Source organism: Eptesicus fuscus, chromosome 8, assembly GCF_027574615.1.
Source record: "Eptesicus fuscus isolate TK198812 chromosome 8, DD_ASM_mEF_20220401, whole genome shotgun sequence".
Classification (NCBI taxonomy): domain Eukaryota; kingdom Metazoa; phylum Chordata; class Mammalia; order Chiroptera; family Vespertilionidae; genus Eptesicus; species Eptesicus fuscus.
The window spans coordinates 9,197,100-9,214,370 of NC_072480.1; the positions used below are offsets into that span (position 1 = coordinate 9,197,100).

At 39.2% G+C, this 17,271-nt stretch overlaps 1 protein-coding gene across 1 annotated transcript in view; it reads left to right on the forward strand.

Annotated features, from left to right (window-relative positions):
* The window catches only part of HTR2A (5-hydroxytryptamine receptor 2A), a 94,668-nt gene extending 83,367 nt beyond the window's left edge, over positions 1-11,301 (forward strand). Inside the window, exon 3 of the mRNA XM_008152051.3 lies at positions 10,502-11,301. Within this exon, the coding sequence (XP_008150273.1) occupies positions 10,502-11,301 (800 nt within the window). The remainder of the gene's footprint in view (positions 1-10,501) is intronic.
* The last annotated feature ends 5,970 nt before the right edge of the window (positions 11,302-17,271 follow it).

The window sequence follows — 17,271 nt, forward strand, 5'->3', positions numbered from 1 at the left end:
GAGTCTAAGCAGCCGGCACACTTAAAATTTTTAGGCTGCCCTTTTGCTCCCAGTTCAGCTATGGGTTGCTTTTTAGAGTTCCCTTCTGTTAGCAGCCCTATGGATCCCCTTCCACATTCACGATCACACCAGCCCCAACGGTCGCGGACTTTTCTGGGTGCAGACTTCCCCGGATCCTCCAGCTCTCGCTGTGCACATTTCTCTCTCCTGCCTGGACCACAAACCTCACCTTATCCCTGGCAAAATCTGACCTTTCTGTGAGGAGGCGCAGAGCTCCTCCGAATCTGCGTGCTTGCGCCACTTGGGGACCAGTGTTCCCGGGTTCTCAGCTGTTCACTGGGTGCCGTTGTTGTATATTCCCGGGAATTTCAGGCTCCCGATAACATCCACTCTCCCCTTCAAGATGGCGCAGTCTCTGCATCAGAGCCGGTCGCTCCTAGAGGGATCCCAGCAGCAGTGGAGGCTGCTGGTCAGAGGAACCCCATCTGGCAGTCCCCCACAATCCCCTGGAGAATAGCTGTCCCTCAACTCACAAACACTCCCCGTGGGACCACACACTCTCCCTTCGTTCTCTCACTCACGCACTATCTTGCAGTCTGCCCTCTTGTCAGCAGCCATTTTCCTTCCCTCCTAGATGCTAAAATCCTTAACAAAATATTAGCAAATCACATCTAGAAACATACTAAAAAGATCATGCAACATGATCAAGTGGGATTTACTCAGGAATTCAAGGCTGGTACAATATTCATAAATCAATAAACACTATACATCACATAAACAAATTGAAAGATAAAAACCACATGAATATATATATATATATGTGCAGAAAAAGCATTCAACAAAATCCAACACTTTTTTTTTTTTTTTTAAATATATTTTATTGATTTTTTACAGAGAGGAAGAGAGAGGGATAGAGAGTTAGAAACATCGATGAGAGAGAAACATCGATCAGCTGCCTCTTGCACACCCCCTACTGGGGATGTGCCCGCAACCAAGGTACATGCCCTTGACCGGAATCGAACCTGGGACCCTTGAGTCCGCAGGCCGACGCTCTATCCACTGAGCCAAACCGGTTTCGGCCCAACACTTTTTTTGATAAAAAAATATAAGCAAAGTGGGAAGAGAAAGATCAAATCTCAACAAAATAAAAGCTATATATAACAAATTTATAGCCAACAACATACCCAATGTGCAAAAACTAAAACCATTTCCCCTAACAACAGGAACAAGACAGGATTGTCAGCTGTCAACACTCTTATTCAACATAGTACTGGAAGTCCTAGTACAATCAGACAAGAAGAAGAAATAAAAGGCATCCAAATTGGAAAGGAGGAAGTAAAACTCTCATTATTCATAGATAACATAATATTATACATAGAAAACCCTAAAGACTCCACCAAAAGCTGAATGATTTAATAAATGAATTTGGCAATGTAGCAGGATACAAAATTAACACCCAAAAATCGATGGGTTTTTTTTTATACATCAATAATGAAGTCTCAGAAAGAGAAACTAAACAAGTTTACCATTGCAAAAAAAAAAAAAATTTACCATTTACCATTGCAAAAAAAAAAAATTTAAGATACCTAGAAATAAACTTAAGCAAGATGGTAAAATACTTGTACTTGGAAAACTACAGGACGTTGAAAAAAGAAAAAGAGGAAAATAGAAATAAGTAGAGGAATATACTGTGTTCATAGATAGAAAAAATTAGCATCACTGAAATGTCCTAACTATCCAAAGCAATCTATAGATTCAATGCAATTCTAATTAAATTACCAATGGCATATTTCACAGATCTAGAACAAATACTCAAAAATTTACATGAAACCAGAAAAGACCCAAATAAAGCAGCAATCTTGAGAAAGAAAAACAAAGTTGGAGGAATCACAATACCAGATTTCAAGTTATACCACAACACCACTGTAATCAAAACAGCCTGCCGAAACCGGTTTGGCTCAGTGGATAGAGCGTTGGCCTGCGGACTGGAAGGTCCCAGGTTCGATTCTGGTCAAGGGCATGTACCTTGGTTGCGGGCACATCCCCAGTGGGGGGTGTGCAGGAGGCAGCTGATCGATGATTCTCTCTCATCGATGTTTCTAACTATCTATCCCTCTCCCTTCCTCTCTGTAAAAACTCAATAAAATATATTTCAAAAAATAAAATAAAATAAAACAGCCTGGGTCTGGCACCAGAACAGGCATATAAATCAATGGAATAGAACAGAGACCCCAGAAATCAACATAAGCCAGTATATTCGATTAATATTTAACTAAGGAGGCAAGAGCATACAGGGGAATTAAGACAGTCTCTTCAATAAATTGTGTTGGGAAAATTGAACAGATAAATGCAAACAATGAAACTACACCCCCAACTTAAACCATACACAAGAATAAACTCAAAATGCACTAGCTGGTTTGGCCTGTGGACTGAAGGGTCCCAGATTCGATTCCAATTAAGGGCACATGCCTGGGTTGCAGGCTTGATCCCCAGAAGGGGGTGTATATGAGGCAGACAATCAATGATTCTCTCTCATCATCGATGTTTCTATCTCTCTCTCCTTTTCTTTTTCTCTCTGAAATCAATAAAAACATATTTTAAAATAAGAAATATTTTTAAAGAATAAACTCAAAATGGATAAAATTATTTAAATGTAAGGCATGAAACCATAAAAATCCTAGAAGAAACCCATAGGGAGAAAAATCTCAGACAAAAATCTCATCATAGCAATATATTTGTGGATACATTTCCTAGGGCAAAGGAAACTAAGGAAAAAATAAACAAAGGGAACTACATAAAAATAATGCTCTGCACAGCAAAAGAAACCATTAACAAAATGAAAAGGGAGCCCACTATACGGGAGGACATGTTTGGCAATGATACATCTGATAAAGGGTTAATATCCAAATATATAAGGAACTCATACAACTTAACAAAAGGAAGACAAACAATCCAATTAAAAAATGGGCAGAGGACCTAAATAGACACTTCTGCAAAGTGGACACACGGAAGGCCAAGAGACATATGAAAAATGCTGTCACTAATCATAGCAAGATGCAAATTAAGCAGACACTGAAGTATTACCTCACCCTTGTCAGAATGGCTACCATTAACAAAATCAACAAATGACAAGTGCTGGTGAGGATGTGGAGAAAAGGCAACTCTAGTACACTGCTGGTGGGAATGCAGACTGGTGCAGCCATTATGTTAAACAGTATGGAGTTTCAAATGGAGCTGCCATTTGACCCACTGATCCTACTTCTAAGAGTATATCCTAAGAAACCCAAAACACCAATCAGAAAGAATGTATGCACCCCTATGTTCATAGCAGTGCAATTTACAACAGCTAAGATCTGGAAACAGCCCAAGTACCCATCATTAGATGAGCTGGTAAAAAACCTGTGGTACAAATACACCATGGAGTATTCTGCAGCTGTAAAAAAGAATGTACTCTTACTCTTTGAGACAGCATGGAGGGACCTGGAGAATATTATGCTAGGTGAAATAAGCCAGTCAGAGAAAGACAAGTATCACATTATCTCACTCATATGTAGAATCTAAAGAGCAAAATAAACTGATGAACAAAATAGATCCAGAGACATAGAAGCATGGACCAGACTATCAAATCTCAGAGGGAAGGCAGGGTGGGTATGTGGGATGGAAGAGATCAACCAAAGAACCTGTATGCATATATGCATAACCCGTGGACACAGACAATGGGGTGGTGAAGGCAAGAGGCAGAGGGCATGGGAGGGTGTCCCAATTATGCCCCAATTAATTGATTATCTGTCTAGACTTAGTGGGACAAACGCAGGTGACCAGGAGTCAGCAATCACGGCCTATCCCCTGGTACTTTCAATGTCTAGACAGCTGAGCTGAACCAGAACACATGACACACAGACAGAATTAGTATGCAATCACACAGGGTTTATTTACCTATTCCTAGTGGGTCCTAGGCTCCAGCAAAGGCCACCGGGCGATGCACACTGAAGGACAGACGATGAAAACAGACAGGCAGGCGGCCGCAGTTGGTTCAGGCTCACACAGCAGAGCAATCAGGGGTTTGTCTCTTGGAGTGACGTGGAGTCCTCCTCTTATCGGGCAGGAGACCTCAACTGAAGACGGTCTCAGGGTTATATAGACCGCGGTAAACAACTTGTGTCCTTATGGGTGTGGCCAGAGGTGTGCCTTATGCTGGGAGCAGGGCGTTTACACTTTATTAAGGGCTCAGAGCTTTTACATCAAGATAGTGGGGTGTTCATTAATTTTGGAAGTTACAGAGTATTGGGGGTTTCCATACAGCAAACATTTCACACAATAATTAGAGGGGTTACATTATTATAACAGAGGGCTAATGAGGTCAATGGGGGGTGGGGGAGAAAGGGACATGTGTAATACTTTCAACAATAATAGATTAAACAAAAACATTTTCCTAAAGCAAACCAGAACTAGAAAAATTAGTTTTATACAAGGATTATGTTGGCCAAAATACCACAAACAGTATCCACAATGGAATAAGGCTTCAAAATATAGTTGCTCATTCACCATGTGACTGGATCAAGGAAGTTACTAATCAACTATCAGTAAACTAATTGCTAATTTTAAAACAAGGAATAAAGCTCATCTTTCACAGCCAGTGCTTCAGAGTTAAGGCCATTTGCCCAGACTGTGGCAAGATATTTACCAGAGGCGCAAACTGATTTATGTGCAAAGCGTAAGCAGGGCTGCCCTGAAAGTCACCAGCCTATGTGTTTCTAAGTGTCATGTTTCTCATTCATTTCATTGTCTGAGTTGCAATCAAAAGAAATTAAAATGTGTATGGAGGGCCCACTACAGATATTGAATTTTGATTGCTGTTTTCCGCTCATCAGAAAAAAAAATGTATTAAACAAAATGCAGAGTCACATAGTTCAAGCTACTTTCTGTTTGTTCATAAAGGAAAATGCTTTATATGCAGAAATTCCAAGTGAGAAATGTCAGGTTTCCCAAAGCACCTATTATCAAATAAAGCATCCAGAAAATCAATGCACTGAAAATGGCTATGACTACAACTTGGGATATAAGCCAGTGCAGTCATCTCTCGGTGTTTTTGAACTGCTTATTTTACCCAGAAAGCCTACCTAAGTGTTTTAATTCTTGGATGGAAAATTTCTTGCCATCCCTTATAGAGTATTGCTTTAACTATCTACTTATTCTTTTCACAAACCCTTGCTGACTGCTCTTATGAGGGAGGCTCTGGAAAAGAATGGTGTGTGAGAATATTTAGGATATTTTTGTTATACGTAAAGAGGAATGGGCCATTGAAAGACCTAATCAGTTGATTCTCCCCCTCCAAATCAAGGTCCCCCTTCTAGACAGGCTGCCTGTGCCTTCTTGCCACATCCACTTTAAAATGGCTCTTCATCCCAGGCAGCAAAGGGAGGAATCTCTACTGCAGTGAGATGGCTCCCTCAGACTTCCCCTTTTTGACCACAGAAGGTGAGCCATTCTGAAAGGGTGTTTGTGTGAGTGAGAGTGTGTGTGTGTGTGTGTGTGTGTGTGTGTGTGTGTGTGTGTTCATTCTCCCCAAACAAGAACACATCTGAATTTCAAAGTATCGAAGAATTTGGTGTTTTAGATAATCCCATATTCTGTTTAATTGAGAATTTTCACTTATACAAATCACCAGGTCACAAGCAAAGATGGCAAAGAGCTCTAAAGGTATACACCCAAGAGTTTAATGACAAAACAATACAACTTTTTTGAACAGTTGATATTTTGTTTATGTGTATCATGACTAATACTAATGGCTATAATTTATCACATTTGAAAAGCAATCAACAGTACAAGCTATACAAAATTAAATTGAGTCCCTTTGTCACCCTGGCAGACGTTAATAATTACATCATTATTAACTGTGTGGCCAATAACCAAAATGCTTTTTAGCTTCTTTTGGTTTAATATATATTATATATTAAAATCTAGCATATACAAAGTGAAATAGAACAAAATTAGAAAAAATGAAGTTAATGTATTCAATCTGAAAAATTCTGTAGAGAATGCTATTCTCATTGGGAGAATAATCTCTCTGAACTAATCACTGTTCTAGGTCTCTGCGTATTTAATTCATTTAACCTCCCCACAATCAGTGGAGACATGTGGGTACCATCCTAATGTGATAGATGAGCCACTGAGGCCTTCAGGGGTGAAGTCACTGGCCCGGGAGCAAAGAACCAGGGCCAAGACTCAAATCCAGGTCTATTTTAATCAATGAATAACTGCACTGTGAAACAAAGACCTTGTAGATGAGTACAGAAAACACCTTTAACAGTTATATGTTCAAACACTTGGAAAACAAAACATTCTTCTTAGAAATCATGTCTTAACTTTTATGATCAAGAGTTTTTTAGAAGGCTACCCCTATGTTCATTGCATCATTATTCACAATAGCCAAGATATGGAAGCAACCCAAGTGCCCATCAATAGACAAGAGGATAAAAAAAAAGTTGTGATACATATGTACAACGGAATATTACTCAGCCATAAAAAATAATTAAATCTTACCATTAGCAACAACATGGATGGACCTAGATGGTATTATGCTATATGAAATAAGTCGGTCAGAGAAAGATAAATACCATATGATTTCACTTATATGTGGGATCTAAAGAACAAAGTAAATGAACAAAGTAAATTGAAACAGACTCATAGCTACAGAGAACAGACTGACGGTTGCCAGAAGCGAGGAGGGATTAAGGGGCTGGATGTAAAAGATGAGGGATTAAGAAGTACAAGTGGGTAGTTACAAAATAGCCATAGGGATATAAAGTATGGCATAGGAAATACAGTCAATAATATTCTTTCTTTTAAATATATTTTTATTGATTGCACAGAGGAAGGGAGAGGGAGAGAGAGATAGAAGCATCAATGATGAGAAGGAATCATTGATTTGGCTGCCTCCTGTATGCCCCCTACTGGAAATCAAGCCTGCAACCCAGGCATGTGCCCTTGACTGGAATCAAACCCAGGACCCTTCAGTCCACAGGTCGACACTTTATCCACTGAGCCAAACCAGCAAGGACAATAATCTATAATAATAAAAGCTTAATATGCTAATTAGACCAGACATCCTTCTGGATGGATGACCTTCTGGACGAAGCCAGGGCTGTGAGGGAAGCCCAGGTGCCAGAGGGAAGCCAGTGCTGGCAGCCGGGGGAAGGAAGGCCTATTCTTGCATGAGTTTCATGCATTGGGCCTCTAGTATTCTAATAAATATGTATGGTGCTAGGTAAGTACTAGACTTAACAAGGGGAACATTTTGTAAATTATATGATTGTCTAACACTGTGCTGTATACCTGAAACTAATACAAAATAATATTGAATGTAAACTATAATTGAATAAAATAAAATAAGATTTTTGTGAAGGCTAAATAAAACTGGTGTGTATCAAGAGTTTCAAAGGATCCTTGAGCAGGGCTTGGCTCAGTGAATAGAGCATCAGCCTGCAGACTGAAGGGTCCTAGGTTCGATTCCAGTCAAGGGCACATGCCCAGGTTGTGGGCTGGATCTCCAGTAGAGGGTGTGGGGGAGGCAGACGATCAATGATTCTCTCTCACCATTGATGTTTCTATCTCTCTGTCCCTCTCCATTCCTCTCTGAAATCAATAAAAATACATTTTAAAAAAGGGAGTTTCAGAGGATGTTCCTCTTGGAGCTATAATTCTTCCATCTCTTCTTGGCCCAAAGAATGTTCCCAAAAACAGGCCAGGGACAGAGAGGAATGAAGGAAGTGAAGGGTCATTAACCACATTAGTGTCCTTAAGAGCAGTTCTGATGTCACTTATCTCCACCTTCCAAGAGTACTGGGATGGCTTTGCATAGACAAGTGAAAAATATTGTCCATTAAGTCTATGAAGATACTGGAAAATGTTACTGAGAAAGAAGTATGTTAAGAATTACTTTAACTCAAGCTAATGTTCTCTCCTGGCAAGAATGGCAACTATGAGGTGATATGCAGTAGGACAGTTGGATCTATAGTTGGATGGAACTGAGATCTGTTCTATGTATGTACAAATTAGATTATAGATCCTCAACAAAATTTTTACCAGATGGATAACAAGAGTCAAGCAAGTAGTAGCCCCCAACTCTGGAATGAACCTGTGTTCTTGGCTGGATTGTGACCACTTACTAAACTCTAAAGAGTTTGGGTCAGAAGCTGTGACACTCCCTGTTATACACCTCTGAGGGAGCTGAAAACCTGGCCCGGAACCAGAAAGAAACTTTGTTCTGACTTTCTCCAGGAGTGCCCCTGTGGTATCTACCCTTTCACAAATGAAACAACCTTAAACCAGGTTATACAGAGGATTTGATTCATGTCTCCTTGTCTTCCCTGTCACCCTGTTTCTTCCTTGTGGCAGTCACATGATTGCCTTGGCCTTTCCCAGGCCAGTAGAGAAAGACTCTCCCACTTCCCCAAAACTGCACAAGGTGGTGGTGGCCAGCTGAATCTCCCTTTAATAAGGTCCTATATAATGGGGGAGAAATTAGCATGATGAGAGGAAAAGTGTTGCTTTCACCTACTCTGCTCCCTCCTCTGCCTACTCCTGTGCCTGAGAGAGGTTCCCCAAATTTGAGTGACAGAGCAACTGACCATAGGCTCATGTTCCCATGTATTGTCTCATCCTGTACCTAACTCTTGTATTTGTCAATAAAAGAAAGTCTGTGGCTGCTTATTACTTTGTAATACACCCTTATGAATATTCTATTACTAAAGATATATAATAACCTTACAGGAAAATTGGAAATTTGAAAACTGATTCTATATTTAATTATATTAAGAAAATATTAAATTTCTATTTAGGAGTGGGACTGGTATTGTGATAATATTAGGGTTTTGATATATATATGTATGCAATCACACAGGGTATATATATATATATATACCTAAGAGACCGGAACAACAGAATGACTGAAACAACTGGTCGCTATGACACACACTGACCACCAGGGGGCAGACGCCCAATGCAGGAGCTGCCCCTGGTGGTCAGTACACTCCCACAGCCAACCTCTCACGACTGGTCAACCTCCCCTGGTCCCTCCCTCAATCCGGCAGGCCCCATCGGGCAGCCGACAGCCAGCAGGAAGGCCCTGGCCAGCAACCGGAAGGCCCTGATCAGCCCTGATTGCCAACCAGGCCTAGGGAACCTACCCATGCATGAATTTTGTGCACTGGGCCTCCAGTAAATAAATAAAATAAAATAAACAACATTATATTGTAAATGGTGATTATCTCTGGGTGGTGGTGTTATTGGTCATTTTTTTTTCTCTGTGTATTTTCTTTAACTAATAAGTATAATATGATCAGAAAAATATAGCATGAACTATTAAAGCTAGTCTTATTGTTCTTTATAGGTAAAGGATTATATAGGGTAACCTAACATCTATAATAATAAAAGAGTAATATGCTAATTAGATTGGACATCCTTCCTGACAAAGCCAGGGACATAGGGAAGCCAGCCCAGGTCCCGGGTTCCTGTGGGTGGTCCGAGGGAAGCCAGCCCAGGTCCTGGGTGCCTGCAGGTGGCTGGAGGAGGGGAGCAGCCTAGGTCCCAGTTGCCAGAGGGAAGCCAGTGCCAGCAGCCAGGTAAAGGAAGGGCTATTCTTGCATGAATTTTCATGCATCGGGCCTCTAGAATAAGTATAAGAAACAATATATTATATTATGTCTAGTCAAAGTATACTGTATATTAGTATAGAATATAATTAATATATAACTATATATTAGAATTAAATGTTATAATTACATATTATCGTATACTAGAGGCCCAGTGCATGAAATTTGTGCATGGGGGGGGGAGGGGTCCCTCAGCCCGGCCTGCACCCTCTCCAATCTGGGAGCCCTTGTGTGATGTCAGACTGTGGGTTTAGGCCCGATCCCAATGGGACATCCCTCTCACAATCCGGGACCACTGGCTCCTAACTGCTCACCTGCCTGCCTGCCTGATCGCCCCTAACTGCCTCTGCCTCCCAGCCTGATCGCCACCTAACTGCTCCCCTGCCTGTCTGATCTCCCCCAACTGCTTGCTCCCCTGCTGGTATGACCGCTCCTAACCACCTCTGCCTCAGCCCCCACCACCATGGCTTTGTTCGGAAGGAAGTCAGAGGTCCAGAAGATGTCTGGTTGACCCAGTCTAATTAGTATATTACCCTTTTATTAGTATAGATAATATACAGTTACAATATAAAAATTATTATCTATAAGTAAGTTCAAGAGTAATTTAAATTTTCTTTGAAAGTAGATGTAAGCTTTTAAGCAATGTTGATATAAAGTAATTTCAAGAGAATTTTAAGTCCAAGGGAAATAATTCCAAGGGAATTTTAAATTGCCACTGAAAGTATATATTAAGCTTTTAAATAATGTTGATATAAAATCCTTTCCACAACAACCATTATGTATCAACACTCTTGCCTTCGTGTACTCAATTCCTTAATAATCACTTTTCATTTTCTGTCTAATTCCAGGTATATCAATGCCAATCCCAGTCTTCGGGCTACAGGATGATTCCAAGGTCTTTAAGGAAGGGAGTTGCTTACTCGCGGACGATAATTTTGTCCTGATCGGCTCCTTCGTGTCATTTTTCATCCCCTTAACCATCATGGTGATCACCTACTTTCTAACCATCAAGTCACTCCAGAAAGAAGCTACTTTGTGTGGGGGTGATCTTGGCACACGGGCCAACTTAGCTTCTTTCAGCTTTCTTCCTCAGAGCTCCCTGTCTTCCGAAAAGCTCTTCCAGCGGTCACTCCACAGGGAGCCAGGGGCCTATGGCAGGAGGACTATGCAGTCCATCAGCAATGAGCAAAAAGCTTGCAAGGTGCTGGGTATCGTCTTCTTTCTGTTTGTGGTCATGTGGTGCCCCTTCTTCATCACGAACATAATGGCCGTCATCTGCAAGGAGTCCTGTAACGAGGATGTCATCGGAGCCCTGCTCAACGTGTTCGTTTGGATCGGTTACCTCTCTTCAGCAGTGAACCCACTGGTGTACACCCTGTTCAACAAGACCTACAGGTCAGCCTTTTCGCGGTATATTCAGTGTCAGTACAAGGAAAATAAAAAACCACTGCAGCTAATTTTAGTGAACACTATCCCAGCCTTAGCCTACAAATCTAGTCAACTCCAAAAGGGACAGAAAAAGAATTCAAAGAAAGATGCCAAAATGACAGGTAATGACTGTACTATGATTCCTCTGGGAAAACAAAATGCGGAATATGCTCCTACAGACAGTATCAGCCCAGTGAATGAAAAGGTTAGCTGTGTGTGATGGACTAGTTGCCATGGCAACCACGGAGGACCCACTGAACAAGTTTTCACCTATCTGGAAAAAAAAGAAAAGAAAAGATAATAGAGAGGCTGGAAAAAATTAGGCTGGTCTAGTAAAAATAACAATAATATCTAGACGCCTCATTTTATTCCATCAGTTAAAAGCAGGGTTAAACGCCACTAAATGTGCACTTCAAAAATGTTCTGACAGCATTTCAAGCTGTAGTTTTATGATACTTATTTTTAACATTGTAAATGTCTTTAAAATAACTAGCTTTTATTGTTTAATTATAATGAGGCTATACATAAATCTAAATTAACTTCTATTTTCAAGTGGAAACCTTGCTACTATGTTGTTAATTGATGGCATAAGTTAGATACCTACCGCTGTGAATAAAAATAGCTATGTATAGTGAAAAGTTGGTTGAATATAATGGCCTCTTACAGAACAATTCTCTTTAAAACTTACCATGATACATATTTGGAACAACAAAAATAAGCCATTAAGAACAGTGTTACGAAGTCGGTATTGCTAAGATAATTAAATGAAATATTTGACAACTTTTTCATAGATGCCATTTTGAAATATTCACAAAGTTGCTGTCATCTGCTGAATTTCAGGTTCGCTCTTCTCAGAAGTGAAAAAGATTTTAAATGTTACTTCATAACTATTGCTGCTTTCTCTTCTACTACCTGTGCTTTACTCTGAATTTAAAATGTGGTCTTGTTTAGTGTTTGTTCTACTAGCCATCCTATCAAAAGGATAATTTAACATTATCAAATACATTTCTAAAAATGGCTTCTCCTAAATGGCATCATAGAGGTGCTTGGTAATTTGCTTCTTATAACTGCATCATGCATGCTCTCTTAGAGCACTAAGTCATATTGATGTAACTATGTCAGGACTGAGGAATAAACTCAGGTTTTTGGGTACTGACAGCAGTAGTCTTAGACTTCTCTGTAAAATGCAGATGTCTTTCCTATGGGCACCCATCAATCAGGTAAACTGATGCTTTCAGAGCAATCAATCTATATTATTTTCTGTTCAGCTTTGGTTTCACAATCATGTACCAACTGTATACTATCTATGAGGAAATGTCCTAAATACTAAGGATATAAAAATAATTAAAATAAGATCTTTGACCTTATTTTTTTTAATCTTTATTGTTGAAAGTATTGTATATGTCCCCCTTCTTCCCCCATTGACTCCTTCTAGCTTGCTCCCACCCCCACCCCCACTTCCACCCCAGGCCTTCACCTCTCTTGTCTGTGTCCATGGGTTATGTATCTATGCATACAAGTACTTTGGTTGATCTCTTCCCACCCACCCACCCTCCCCAGCCTTCCTTCTGAGATTCCTCAGTCTGTTCCATGCTTCTATGTCTCCGTATCTATTTTGTTCATCAGTTTATTTTATTCACTAGATTCCACATATGAGTGAGATCATGTGATACTTATCTTTCTCTGAGTGGCTTATTGCACTTATAATGCTCTCCAGATCAAAGAAAATGACCTAATTGGAATGGTCCTTGTCAAAAATATTAACAGACTTATTTTGAGAATCAATTCAATTTCTTTCTTTCTTACTGGTTCAGAAAGTGATTTGTTTCTACTCTGAGGATAGTTTTCTCAATAAGTTTCCTGATGAATATCAACCAAACACAGTAGGGGGGAAATACCACTTGAATTCAAAATTTACAGTTAATTCAGAAATATGTACTTCAACCGGGACCCAACCTGTGAGTACCAAAGTTTTGAAAAAATTTTTTATTTCACTTCCTTATAAACTAACTCGTTTATTACTCACTGATATTGTACTTCCTAATTTTTTAAAAAAGCGGTAATATAATATTTTCTATTGAATGAGAAATAACTTTTTTCTCTAAACCATTTGAAAAATATATAGATTTGAAAACTAAAGAACATGAGAGGTGCCATTGTATAATTTGGAAATGCATTATGGCTATCCGAATTAAGTCCTTATAGATATATTGAAAGGTGTTTAGTTCAAAGCTAGAAATTATAGTGAATCACTAGTACCAAGACTGCATTTGATCTGAACTACTTTAATGGTTATACCATACTAACTGATAAAAATACAAGTGTTAAAGTTTCTGCTGTTATGCATTTTGCCTTAGTTTATAACTCTGCACATCTCATTATATATTAAAGACTACAGATTCCACCCATATACTCAATCTTGAGCAGAATGAGTATAAATACTACCTGACAGATGTCTTTGGAGAGTACATATATATTACAAACGTGTATGTTTTTCTTTCCATATGTATCTATAATTCAAGTGTATATTACAGGCAAACATGTATCTGTATACATGTGCAGACATGTTCCCATGCACTTCACTCAATATTTACATATTTATATGGAGGAAAAGCAAGTCATTAATGAAAACACTCAGTATATACATATGTGTGCATGTTTGTATCATGTTGTTTTAAATGTGAATTCATGTTGTAATGTTTCTATGACTTTCCATTGCTGTCAAAGCAGATTAAAATGTAACAAGTATCAGTTATTTAAATAAACTCGAAGTTGACCTAATTTTATGGGAAGACTGTAGCACAAGTCTATGAGGGTTGGGAAAACAATGTTCCTTCTATATAGTTGATTGATCTTAGATAATATGGTATCTTTTGGCCCTTTGTTTAGTCCAGAGACTTCCTGACTACTGAGGCTTTTTAAATACACCCCTTACCCCAGTGAAATACAGTCCTTGAATGATTAATAGATCTGTAATTAAAGAACACTGTCCTAGTCAATACTTTAAAATAAAGTAACCAATTGTACTCTACGTTAAGTAGAATAGCAGATTATTCTGTATTTAAGGAAAGAAATTAAATGCCATAATTAGGGAAAACTCTGTTTAAGACATACTTAATCCCTTGGCCACAGTGCCATCTCATGGTCAGTTTTTAAAGTGCGTCTGTAGCCAAATGGAACTAAGTTATTGTACTGCTTTTGGCAAAGGGTGCTTTTCCCATTTGTGCATCAATGAAATGTATTTATAAAGTGTTAAATTATTCTGTGCCATATATCACAAAAAGTTGATATTATTTATGTAATTATTTTAATCAATTCTATTCTAAAATATTTCAAGAAAGAATGAATACTGTAATTGTAAATAAAGTATACTAAAAAATAAACATAATTTTGTGAATCCATAGCTGTGTCTACTGAAGACAGTTGCTCTAAACCTTCCAGGCTGGGAATTCCAAGTACCATAAAAATACTTAGAGAGCAGAGAGCCTGTGTTTCTGGAGTTCAGGCCCACCTGGTTGAGTTAGATTTATGGTCATGATCCAGGTTCCAGTTATGTTCAGCAGACAAATGCTCCATATTTGATCACATTTCTGGATACACATAGCCTAGGAACACAGATAACCAGCTGCTACTATATCCTCAGCACATGCACATAGGTGCCTGTGAACACACTTGTACAGGTGTACACCAAGACATGCACAGTGCATTCATACACACACACACACACACACACACACACACACACATTTTCACGGGAGCTAGTTTTCTGAATTAAAGTAAGTCAAGGAGACACTGTATCATTGAATAAACTGGAAAGTTGTCCTCATTCATCATTTAACCTTTAAATATAGGAAAATTCTATGAAGTAGGAATAGTAGATATCTTTTCCAGGTGTTTATTGCTCTATGTATTAAGTACCTGCCATGTTCAGGCATTAAGCTGTTTTCTTGCTTCACCTGATGGAATCCTCACAACAAGCCTACAAAGTAGGTATTATTATTCCCTCTTTCTCATAGATGAAGAAACAGATTCAAGGCAGTTGGTAACATGCCCAAGGCCACAACACTGGCATGTTGTGGCAAAAAAAAAAGTGGCAAATTCAAGCCTGGGTTACCTGACTCTGAAGCATAAATGTTTTCCCTACTCAATCCAGACAGGAGAAAGAGTATTGGGTTCAGAACTAAAAGATGCAAGTCCCCATCTTAGCTTTCCTACTCACTGGTTACATAAACTTCGGCAAGTCAGTTGATAGCTCTGTGCCTCAATTTTATTGTCTCCGAAGCGACTAGAACCTGTCCTGGCTAACTGAAAAGTCACTTAAATGAGTCCATGGCTATGGCTGTGCTTGTTAACCTGTAATACACTCTGTAAATGTTATGAATGTGTTGTTATTAAAAATAAAAAAAAACAAGTATAAGCCATCAGAGCAAAGTCTAGACAAAATTATGAGCTAGGCAATATTATTATTCAACAGCTTCTATTATTCTCTGTGCATACCTATCGTTTTTAAAACTTTTGCTTCTGCTTTTTCTTCACCATGATACGGAGTACCCTTTCTTGGTACTCTTTTCTTCGGCTTCCATCAAAACTTACTTATATTCTCTCAAGCTTCTCCTCTCTGGTAGAACATTAATAAGTAATTCAAGCTGATAAACCATTGTCTGTGACTGAGATCCCTGTAGCTGTTCATCATAATGATAATTCAAAGGGTAAAAACCAAAGGCAAAAATTTTAGGCACCAGGAAGACAAGTGAGAAATAAATTGGGGCATAAGAAATGTTCAAATAATCCACAGAAAAACAAGTAACTTCAGACATAATTTATATAAACTTTTAGAATTTAACATTGAATATTAATTTACAATAATAATGATTTTGAAAGAAACATCTGTAGATTCTGTTCTAAATTGAGAACATTAATAATATAACTAAATTCTTTCTCAAGTTTTATAGTCAACTAGAGGCCCGGTGCACGAAATTCGTGCACGGGGGTGGGGAGGGTCCCCCTCAGCCTGGCCTGCACCCTCTCCAATCTGGGACCCCTTGTGGGATGTCCGACTGCCAGTTTAAGCCCAATCACTCACAATCTGGGACCACTGGCTCCTAACTGCTCGTCTGCCTGCCTGCCTGATTGCCCCTAAACACTCTGCCTGCCTGCCTGATAGCCCCTCCCACCCCCCGACAGCCTGGTTGCCCCTAACTGCCCTCCCCTGCCAGCCTGATCACCCCCTAACTGCCTCTGCCTCGGCCCCCGCCATGGTGGCTTTGTCCAGAAGGATGTCTGGAAGATGTCTGGTCTAATTTGCATATTACCCTTTTATTTTTTTTTTCTATTTTTTTTATTAAGGTATTATATGTGTACATATCTTACCATTGCCACCCCCCAACCCACTCCCATATATGCCCTCACCCCCCAGAGTTTTGCATCCGTTGGTTATGCTTATATGCATGCATACAAGTCCTTTGATTGATCTCTTATCTCCCCCACCTCTCCCTAACTTTCCCCCTGTAAATTACCCTTTTATTAATATAGATGGCATTTGCCCCAGTAAATATGCAATAAGACAAAATGCATTTGTTAATTATTTATTATTTTTGCAGGTGCCTTGCAAAAACAAATGGCTTTCATGTTTTCCCTTAATGGTATACACACCAATCCTAGCTCTGTTCTACCATTTTGATATTTAACATCAGTATGTCCACCTGAACCAACACATTATGGGGAGTTTTCACACCCAGTTGGAACCTCGGGATTTACTATGATTCTATTCATTGCAGCAGAAGACTGAGGCAGGAAACCTGGGTCTCATCTGCTGTTGCTATCTTACCCCAGATAAGTCAAAGCCTCTTTTCTCTCAAGTGTATAATAAAGGATATAAAGTCAATGATCTTTACAAGGAGTCTCTTCTAGGTCTATGCTTATCTGAATGCGAAGGAATCCAGTCAAGTTGAGGAAACAAAGCACAGTTTCATGTGGAAAGTATATTTTGGAATTCACAACTCACATTCTCTTAAATTCTTTGGATGAATCTTAAATAAATGACAGCTTTCCCTTTTATATGGGAATCTTATGAGAACAAAAATTGTTAATGACATGAGGAGTTTCTAAGATATGAGACCAAGAGTCAGATATCAACAAAAAGTGTTCCTACTGTAGCTTCTCTTCTGCACTGTTTAGCTGCTACGAGATA